The 10,741-nt window shown below is 51.2% G+C and overlaps 1 protein-coding gene across 1 annotated transcript in view; it reads left to right on the top strand.

Moving 5' to 3' along the window:
• Positions 1-10,741, top strand: part of LOC108803575 (atrial natriuretic peptide receptor 2-like) — a gene marked incomplete at its 5' end in the record, with an annotated part of 20,911 nt that overhangs the window by 7,013 nt on the left and 3,157 nt on the right. Inside the window, 7 exons of the mRNA XM_018575406.1 lie at positions 750-967; positions 5,325-5,480; positions 6,451-6,538; positions 6,576-6,818; positions 7,206-7,329; positions 9,544-9,612; positions 9,737-9,911. Of these exons, the coding sequence (XP_018430908.1) occupies positions 750-967; positions 5,325-5,480; positions 6,451-6,538; positions 6,576-6,818; positions 7,206-7,329; positions 9,544-9,612; positions 9,737-9,911 (1,073 nt within the window). The remainder of the gene's footprint in view (positions 1-749; positions 968-5,324; positions 5,481-6,450; positions 6,539-6,575; positions 6,819-7,205; positions 7,330-9,543; positions 9,613-9,736; positions 9,912-10,741) is intronic.

The following is a 10,741-nucleotide window of genomic DNA, read 5'->3' as shown; positions in this document are numbered from 1 at the left end:
AATAGTGACCAAAACAGATAAATACTCAGAACTGGAAACAGTGTTACTGAAGACAACGGCATCCAGCAGATATAACCAATGTCCTCAGCTTAGGAGAACCCTACCAGGCTGGTTACAACCCAACCACAATAAATGTAACTAGGAACACTCCACACAGGAGCCCCACACTCCCTCACTTCCATATATACCCCGTACTACCCACCATTATTAGAGGTCATCAGCTGATAACCTCCAGATCACCATCATGTGGATTGGTGGTGGTATTATTAGCAGTGACTGGTGCTCTTGAAAGTGAATAAGACCAACCCCCCCTTCCGCAGACATTTTTTCAGATGGACGAGTCAGATTCCCTGAGAGGTCCTGGGAGGTATGTGGAGATCTTCCAGATATCCGTTCTTTACTCCTTCGCCTGACATCCAGAACCGGAGAATGAACACGCATTCTACATGAACCCCTTCTATCGGATGTGGGGGAGGGGGGGGCGGGCTCAGTCTGAGTGTTCTGGATCTGTGTTCTTCTAAGGAAGACATGTTTGTAGTCTAGTTTCCTGCAGACATGGCGCTGCTCTTGGTAAGTTGGTCTTCCTGGCCTTAGTGCCGTCACACAGATTGGCTGATACCATCATGGCTGAGTTGATATGACATATAAGGTCCAATGTTGTCCCGGGGCACATTTCATTGACTTGGCAGCAATGGGGGATCTGCTCGTTCCCCCCACCTTGTGATGTGTGACCTGCGGGGCCCTCAGAGGCTTTCCCCCGCCATCAGATGTGACGGGTTTGTAACATTCCTCCTTCTGTCTCTTCAGGGAATGTGTTTCCTGCACCGCAGTATCATCAGCATCCACGGGAACCTCAAGTCCTCCAACTGCGTGGTGGACAGCCGATTCGTGCTGAAGATCACCGACTATGGACTGGCCAGCTTCCGCTCCAGCTGTGATGCAGACGATGTCTATGCCTTGTATGCCAGTGGGTGTGAATGTCCACAATTGTCTTGTATTGCTTCGTGTGATCTATAATTGCAGGTCCCCTAGGCCGAGCCTTCTCCGGGCCCTCTCCAGGTTATAGGAGGCTCTGTATATGGATGAATATGGGTAACTCCCGTATACAGATGTATGTACGCTACATGGCCAAAAGTGGGTGGAAACCTGACCATCGAGCATTCCATTCCAGAACCATGGCTATTAATATGGCCTTGCCCCCTTTGTGACTATAAGACTTTCCATGAGATTTTGGGGAGGGTGTCTGTGGGAATTTGTCCCGGTTGTGAGGTCAGGTACTGATGTTGTATGAGAAGACCCGGGCTCACAATCAACGTTCCCAATTCATCCCAAAGGTGTTCAGTAGGTTGAGGTCAGGGCTCATGTGCAGGACACTCGAGTTCCTCCACCACACCGGTCACACCATGTCTGTATGGAGCCCCCCTCTCCCCCCATGTCTGTATGGAGCTTTGTACACGGGGGACAGTCATGGTGGAACAGAAAAGGGTCTTCACCAAACTGTCACCACAAGGCTGGAAGAGCTCCACTGTCTACAATGTCTTTGTGTGGTGAACCTTTCACTGGAAAGCCCTGAAGCCCATCATCTGGGGGGGTCCTCATACTTTTTGGTGGTATAGTGTAGGTAAACCCCGTCCACGGATGTATAACCTTTGTATACGGATATGGTAACAGATGTAACGGAGTCTGGGGAGTTGGGGCCTCAGATAGTCCATCGCTTGTTTCTCATTCAGATATTCGATTTTGCCGGATCTCTGGGTTATGGTCGCCCCTCATCTCCCCCAGATGAAAATATTCCGGACACATGTTTGGGGGATACGTTCCGCCGGGTTATAAGGAGTTGCTGCTGTTTTCCGATGACACAAACGCCGGTTATGTTGTGGCCCTTTATACAAAGTATTGGGTGGCGGTGACAGTGGTGGGGACGGTGACAGTGGTGGGGGCGGTGACAGTGGTGGGGACGGTGACAGTGGTGGGGACGGTGACAGTGGTGGGGGCGGTGACAGTGGTGGGGACGGTGACAGTGGTGGGGGCGGTGACAGTGGTGGGGACGGTGACAGTGGTGGGGACGGTGACAGTGGTGGGGGCGGTGACAGTGGTGGGGTGCGGTGACAGGGGGGGGGGCGGTGACAGTGGTAGGGGCGGTGACAGTGGTAGGGGCGGTGGTTATATGAAGAGTCTCGAGGTGTCTTACTATCGGCCTCAGCCATGAGCACCGTTTATAGATATGTGTATAGACTGTGATGGGGGTCTCATTGCCCCCCAGGATAGTGTCCGGTATATAGACTGTGATGGGGGTCTCATTGCCCCCCAGGATAGTGTCCAGTATATAGACTGTGATGGGGGTCTCATTGCCCCCCAGGATAGTGTCCGGTATATAGACTGTGATGGGGGTCTCATTGCCCCCCAGGATAGTGTCCAGTATATAGACTGTGATGGGGGTCTCATTGCCCCCCAGGATAGTGTCCGGTATATAGACTGTGATGGGGGTCTCATTGCCCCCCAGGATAGTGTCCAGTATATAGACTGTGATGGGGGTCTCATTGCCCCCCAGGATAGTGTCCGGTATATAGACTGTGATGGGGGTCTCATTGCCCCCCAGGATAGTGTCCAGTATATAGACTGTGATGGGGGTCTCATTGCCCCCCAGGATAGTGTCCGGTATATAGACTGTGATGGGGGTCTCATTGCCCCCCAGGATAGTGTCCAGTATATAGACTGTGATGGGGGTCTCATTGCCCCCCAGGATAGTGTCCGGTATATAGACTGTGATGGGGGTCTCATTGCCCCCCAGGATAGTGTCCAGTATATAGACTGTGATGGGGGTCTCATTGCCCCCCAGGATAGTGTCCGGTATATAGACTGTGATGGGGGTCTCATTGCCCCCCAGGATAGTGTCCAGTATATAGACTGTGATGGGGGTCTCATTGCCCCCCAGGATAGTGTCCGGTATATAGACTGTGATGGGGGTCTCATTGCCCCCCAGGATAGTGTCCAGTATATAGACTGTGATGGGGGTCTCATTGCCCCCCAGGATAGTGTCCGGTATATAGACTGTGATGGGGGTCTCATTGCCCCCCAGGATAGTGTCCAGTATATAGACTGTGATGGGGGTCTCATTGCCCCCCAGGATAGTGTCCGGTATATAGACTGTGATGGGGGTCTCATTGCCCCCCAGGATAGTGTCCAGTATATAGACTGTGATGGGGGTCTCATTGCCCCCCAGGATAGTGTCCGGTATATAGACTGTGATGGGGGTCTCATTGCCCCCCAGGATAGTGTCCAGTATATAGACTGTGATGGGGGTCTCATTGCCCCCCAGGATAGTGTCCGGTATATAGACTGTGATGGGGGTCTCATTGCCCCCCAGGATAGTGTCCAGTATATAGACTGTGATGGGGGTCTCATTGCCCCCCAGGATAGTGTCCGGTATATAGACTGTGATGGGGGTCTCATTGCCCCCCAGGATAGTGTCCAGTATATAGACTGTGATGGGGGTCTCATTGCCCCCCAGGATAGTGTCCGGTATATAGACTGTGATGGGGGTCTCATTGCCCCCCAGGATAGTGTCCAGTATATAGACTGTGATGGGGGTCTCATTGCCCCCCAGGATAGTGTCCGGTATATAGACTGTGATGGGGGTCTCATTGCCCCCCAGGATAGTGTCCAGTATATAGACTGTGATGGGGGTCTCATTGCCCCCCAGGATAGTGTCCAGTATATAGACTGTGATGGGGGTCTCATTGCCCCCCAGGATAGTGTCCAGTATATAGACTGTGATGGGGGTCTCATTGCCCCCCAGGATAGTGTCCAGTATATAGACTGTGATGGGGGTCTCATTGCCCCCCAGGATAGTGTCCAGTATATAGACTGTGATGGGGGTCTCATTGCCCCCCAGGATAGTGTCCAGTATATAGACTGTGATGGGGGTCTCATTGCCCCCCAGGATAGTGTCCAGTATATAGACTGTGATGGGGGTCTCATTGCCCCCCAGGATAGTGTCCGGTATATAGACTGTGATGGGGGTCTCATTGCCCCCCAGGATAGTGTCCAGTATATAGACTGTGATGGGGGTCTCATTGCCCCCCAGGATAGTGTCCAGTATATAGACTGTGATGGGGGTCTCATTGCCCCCCAGGATAGTGTCCAGTATATAGACTGTGATGGGGGTCTCATTGCCCCCCAGGATAGTGTCCAGTATATAGACTGTGATGGGGGTCTCATTGCCCCCCAGGATTGTGTCCGGTATATAGACTGTGATGGGGGTCTCATTGCCCCCCAGGATAGTGTCCAGTATATAGACTGTGATGGGGGTCTCATTGCCCCCCAGGATAGTGTCTGGTATATAGACTGTGATGGGGTCTCATTGCCCCCAGGACAGTGTCCAGTATAAAGACTGTGATGGGGGTCTCATTGCCCCCCAGGATAGTGTCCAGTATATAGACTGTGATGGGGTCTCATTGCCCCTCAGGATAGTGTCCAGTATATAGACTGTGATGGGGGTCTCATTGCCCCCCAGGACAGTGTCCAGTATATAGACTGTGATGGGGGTCTCATTGCCCCCCCAGGATTGTGTCTGGTATATAGACTGTGATGGGGGTCTCATTGCCCCTCAGGATAGTGTCCAGTATATAGACTGTGATGGGGGTCTCATTGCTCCCCAGGACAGTGTCCAGTATATAGACTGTGATGGGGGTCTCATTGCCCCCCCAGGATTGTGTCTGGTATATAGACTGTGATGGGGGTCTCATTGCCCCTCAGGATAGTGTCCAGTATATAGACTGTGATGGGGGTCTCATTGCTCCCCAGGACAGTGTCCAGTATATAGACTGTGATGGGGGTCTCATTGCCCCCCCAGGATTGTGTCTGGTATATAGACTGTGATGGGGGTCTCATTGCCCCTCAGGATAGTGTCCAGTATATAGACTGTGATGGGGGTCTCATTGCTCCCCAGGACAGTGTCCAGTATATAGACTGTGATGGGGGTCTCATTGCCCCCCCAGGATTGTGTCTGGTATATAGACTGTGATGGGGGTCTCATTGCCCCTCAGGATAGTGTCCAGTATATAGACTGTGATGGGGGTCTCATTGCCCCCCAGGACAGTGTCTGGTATATAGACTGTGATGGGGGTCTCATTGCCCCCTCCCCCTCCCCCCTCAGGATTGATCAGAGCAGATGTATAGACAGGCGGAGCTCCCAATAATCATCTTGGGATGTGGCCATCTTTTATATGGGCCCCTTTATTCCACACACAGGGGGAATAGCACCCACATATACCGTGTCCATGGCTGAGTGTGTAATAATCGCTGTGCTTCTTCCTGTACAGAGAAGCTGTGGACGGCTCCGGAGCTCCTACGAATGTCCAGACCCCCTCCTCAAGGCACACAGAAGGGTGACGTCTACAGCTTTGGGATCATACTGCAGGAGATCGCCCTGAGGAACGGGGCCTTCTACATCCAAGGCATGGACCTCAGCCCCAAGGGTAACTACCCACCCGAGCTGCCCGCAGAGCGTGTGACTGGGGGAGGTAGGGGGCATCAGGGGGTATGTGGGTCTGCAGCTGGTGAACCAGCGAAGGTCCAATATGTCATCATAAACAAGTGTCCAAGACCAAAGGGAAGACCTCCCCCTGCCCCTTCCTGAGGGCCTGGTGACACTGGGAGAGGAAGTGAGGGGAATCTTCCCAATGGGGACCTGGAGGGCGATAGAATCCTGACACACCTTCTAACCGTTGTCCTCTCTATCCAAAACCAGAGGCGTAGCTGCTCCTCGGGGGCTTCGGAAGGCTCTGGATCATCTGTAGTAGAATAATGTCCCCGTTTTCTGTCATTCCCAGGGGCCCAGAGGTGGATTGTAATGGGGGCCCACACCCGCCATGGGGGAGGAGAGTGTCATTCCCAGGGGTCCAGAGGTGGATTGTAATGGGGGCCCACACCCGCCATGGGGGAGGAGAGTGTCATTCCCAGGGGCCCAGAGGTGGATTGTAATGGGGGCCCACACCCATCATGGGGGAGGAGAGTGTCATTCCCAGGGGCCCAGACGTAAATTGTAATGGGGGCCCACACCCGCCATGGGGGAGGAGAGTGTCATTCCCAGGGGCCCAGACGTAAATTGTAATGGGGGCCCACACTGGAGGTGTGGAGTTGTATTGCAGTAAAGTGCAGAAGGTGTTGGAGAGTCCAAACCATTTCCAGCTCATCCAGCAATGGTGGGAGGAGGAGGGAAGTACAGATCTGAGATCTTCAGTGTTCTAGTAAATGGAGTCAGAAGGTCCCAAACCAGAACCTCCAGAACCTCCTTCGCCTTTCACAGAGATGTCTGCGAGCCGGGTGTCTGCCCAATCTTTGTTCTTCTGGGGGCCCCTCACATCGCTCTGACATAGTCCTGAAGTGTGAGATGTTCTTCAGGTTCCCCGGGCTCCGTATAATCTGTCATCCCTGTCCTCCTCCCAGAGATTGTCCAGAAGGTGAGGAATGGCCAATGTCCATTCTTTCGGCCCACGGTGGACACCAGCTGTCACAGCGAGGAGTTGGGAATTCTCATTGGGGTCATATCCTACATCCCAGGGAGGGGGTCATATCCTACATCCCTGGGAGGGGGTCATATCCTACATCCCTGGGAGGGGGTCATATCCTACATCCCTGGGAGGGGGTGACTGTTGTGTCTTTTTCAGGGAGGGAACAACCAGCATCCTGGATAATTTACTGTCCCGTATGGAGCAATACGCAAACAATCTGGAGAAATTGGTGGAGGAGAGGACGCAGGCCTACCTGGAGGAGAAGCGTAAAGCCGAAAACCTGCTGTACCAGATCCTGCCACAGTAAGCTATGCCCTACGTCACTCCGCCCACACTACCGCCCACACATACCGCACCACACGCTACACATACCGCACCACACGCTACAAATACCGCACCACACGCTACACATACCGCACCACACGCTACACATACCGCACCACACGCTACAAATACCGCACCACACACTACAGTTACCGCACCGCACGCTACATTCCAGACCTTATTTGTGGTGGCTGCACCTCCCCCTATACCTTCCATGGTAGCTAGGGGTGCAGTTTCAATATTTGATGGAAGAAAACTCAGTTTCACCAGAAGTACCGCTATTCCCATGTACACGGACGTGTGTTCTATGACGGGCCCGGTATTTGTACATTATACACGTGACACGATCTGCCGTTCTCTACACAGTTCGGTGGCCGAGCAGTTGAAGAGGGGGGAAACGGTCCAGGCCGAAGCCTTCGACAGCGTCACTATTTATTTCAGTGACATTGTGGGTTTTACATCCATGTCTGCGGAGAGCACCCCGATGCAGGTAAGTACCGTGACTACCCCATGTAGATATACATCATACCACATGCACAACTTATCACTGGTCCATCACAGGCTCCACACCACGGGGGGAGGGGGGGAACCAGCTTCAAGGTTGGCTGTCCAGCTACCTGATATTCTCCTTCCTATGACCACAAATCCAGATGTCCTCAGCTGAGAGGTCACTCACAGTATAAGGAGCCTACAAACCCCAATCTGCTGACACATTCCTAGAGCCAGGACATATGTGAAGACCATCATGGGGCATCAGAACCACAAAGCCATATCTGGTACCAGTACATATATGAAGACCAACATGGGGCATCAGAACCACAAAGCCATATTTGGTACCAGTGCATATATGAAGACCAACATGGGGCATCAGAACCACAAAGCCATATCTGGTACCAGGACATATATGAAGACCAACATGGGGCATCAGAACCACAAAGCCATGTCTGGTACCAGTACATATATAAAGACCAACATGGGGCATCAGAACATATCTGGTACCAGTACATATATGAAGACCAGCATGGGGCATCAGAACCACAAAGGTATATCTGGTGCCAGCACATATATGAAGACCAGCATGGGGCATCAGAACCACAAAGCCATATCTGGTGCCAGTACATATATGAAGACCAGCATGGGGCATCAGAACATATCTGGTACCAGTACATATATAAAGACCGGCATGGAGCATCAGAACCACAAAGGCATATCTGGTACCAGTACATATATGAAGACCAGCATGGGGCATCAGAACCACAAAGGTATATCTGGTACCAGGACATATATGAAGACCAGCATGGGGCATCAGAACATATCTGGTACCAATACATACATGAAGATCAATGAGCCTTGAAGTTCTCTAACTTGATTTTGCTAATTTAGTATTTTGTTAAATTTTGGGGAAATTGGCTTTACAAAGCAATTAGTAAAGAGTCCTGAGGAGGTTTGTGTTGTATGCACACAGCCATCTGCCCCATCCTAGATCTCAAGGCCCTAAATGTTTTCATTTGGTCCCAACAATTCTGCATGGAATCCTCCAGGCCCTCCATCATGGGGACTTTGTGCCCTCTGTGGACATCAAGGATGCGTACTTGTCTCTAATTCTCCAGCATATCCGCTATTCCTTCACTTTGGGTCCCATGGCACCTGGATCCAGGAAAATGGGCACTACTCCAGGAAGTGTTCTAGGACCACAGGAAGGTTCCATGTGACAGGCAAGGGACCCCAGATGTGGACCTCTCAGCTTCCAGCAGGTTCAACAACAAAACTAGACAGGTTTTTCTCCATAGCCATGGATTCTTCTGGTAGGAGGAAGGGATACTTTGGTGGCTCCGTGGAATCAGTACAACCTGATCTTTGCCCTTCCTCCCCTGAGACACCTTCCTCATCTGCTTCTCAGAATCAACATGGAGGGCATTTCGGTTATCCTCATAGTTTAGAATTGGCCCAGATAGATCCGTCCTGATCAGACTCCTGTGATACGCTCCATGGGCTCTTCCAGATCTTCTGTCCCAAGGACCAGTTTTACACCCTGCTTCACGGTTGCTGGCTTTGAAGACCAGGTCTTGAGAGACGGGGCCTCTTTTATGTACACACACACTCATGTATAAACCTTCCGCCCAGTGGAAATACTTGAAGTGCGCCACATTCCTTATTTTTGTATCGTGATTCAGCTCATGTACGGTGAGCTGTAGGTACAGGCAGGGGCGTATCTGCCGCGAGGCAAACAAGGCGTTTGCCTGGAGCGGCAGATTCCCTGAGAGCGGCACTTGCTGTGGTTCTCTCCCCTTGATAAATTTTATTTATCAAGGGGAGAGAACCGCAGGCCATCGTAGCGGCGGGGACGAGGACGGCGGGTTGCGGCGGTGTCCAGCAGGCAGCGCTTTTTAATGCCGGGTGAGTGATCGTAGGAGGGGGTTGTCTATGGAGGCTTGTGCTGATGGGTAGGCGGCGTCAACCCGGGGGGGTGCTGATGGTGACGATCGGCCGTCAGTACGGGGGTGGCGTTGCTGTTTTGCCTAGGGCAGCAGCATTTGTAAATACACTGCTGGGTACAGGAAGTATTACTTTGAGATATAAAAGTTATTTGAAGGGTTAGTCCATGTTATGAGGGTTGAGAAAGGCTGGTTGAAGGGTTGTTGCATGATCAGGTATCACCCCCAGAGATGTTCCGTGTCCATAATTCCGTCCTTTGCCTCCGCAGGTGGTGACGTTACTCAATGACCTGTATACCTGCTTTGATGCCATAATAGACAACTTTGACGTTTACAAGGTGAGATACTAGATGGCTGCCGAGTACAAAGCTGGCCGGGCCCGGTGGTTGGGCTGTGTCGGCGTTCTCCTGAAGGTCCTTCCTCTGAACATGCCGCCACTTCAGGTGTCTGCTCTCTCCTCAGGTGGAGACGATCGGAGATGCTTATATGGTGGTATCAGGGTTACCGGTACGGAACGGGAAAATGCACGCACGGGAAATCGCTAGAATGTCGCTGGCGCTTCTGGAAGCTGTGACAACGTTCAAAATCCGCCACAGACCGAGCACGCAACTCCGCCTCCGAATAGGAATACACACAGGTATCACCAGCCTCCCCATCCCCCTCCGCCATGTCCATTCATTGTCATTATATATTCCTCTTCTCTAAGGAGAGCTCTGGACAGGTGTATTATACAGAGATCAGTACAGGTGTATTATACAGAGATCAGTACAGGTGTATTATACAGAGATAGGTACAGGTGTATTATACAGAGATCGGTACAGGTGTATTACACAGGGATCGGTACAGGTGTATTACACAGGGATCGCTACAGGTGTATTATACAGAGATCGGTACAGGTGTATTATACAGGGATCGGTACAGGTGTATTATACAGAGATCAGTACAGGTGTATTATACAGAGATCAGTACAGGTGTAGTATACAGAGATCAGTACAGGTGTAGTATACAGGGATCAGTACAGGTGTATTACACAGGGATCAGTACAGGTGTATTATACAGAGATCAGTACAGGTGTATTATACAGAGATCAGTACAGGTGTATTATACAGAGATCAGTACAGGTGTATTATACAGAGATCAGTACAGGTGTATTATACAGAGATCAGTACAGGTGTATTATACAGAGATCAGTACAGGTGTATTATACAGAGATGAGTACAGGTGTGTTATACAAGGATCAGTACAGGTGTATTATACAGATATCAGTACAGGTGTATTATACAGGGATCAGTACAGGTGTATTATACAGAGATCAGTACAGGTGTATTATACAGGGATCAGTACAGGTGTATTATACAGAGATCAGTACAGGTGTATTATACAGGGATCAGTACAGGTGTATCATACAGGGATCAGTACAGGTGTATTATACAAGGATCAGTACAGGTGTATTATACAGAGATCAGT

The sequence above is a fragment of the Nanorana parkeri genome, unplaced genomic scaffold (assembly GCF_000935625.1).
Source record: "Nanorana parkeri isolate BGI_ZX_2015 unplaced genomic scaffold, ASM93562v1 scaffold3884, whole genome shotgun sequence".
In the NCBI taxonomy this organism is placed as follows: Eukaryota; Metazoa; Chordata; class Amphibia; order Anura; family Dicroglossidae; genus Nanorana; species Nanorana parkeri.
The sequence above is the reverse complement of the archived record's forward strand: the minus strand, read 5'-3'. Positions and strand labels throughout refer to the sequence as shown.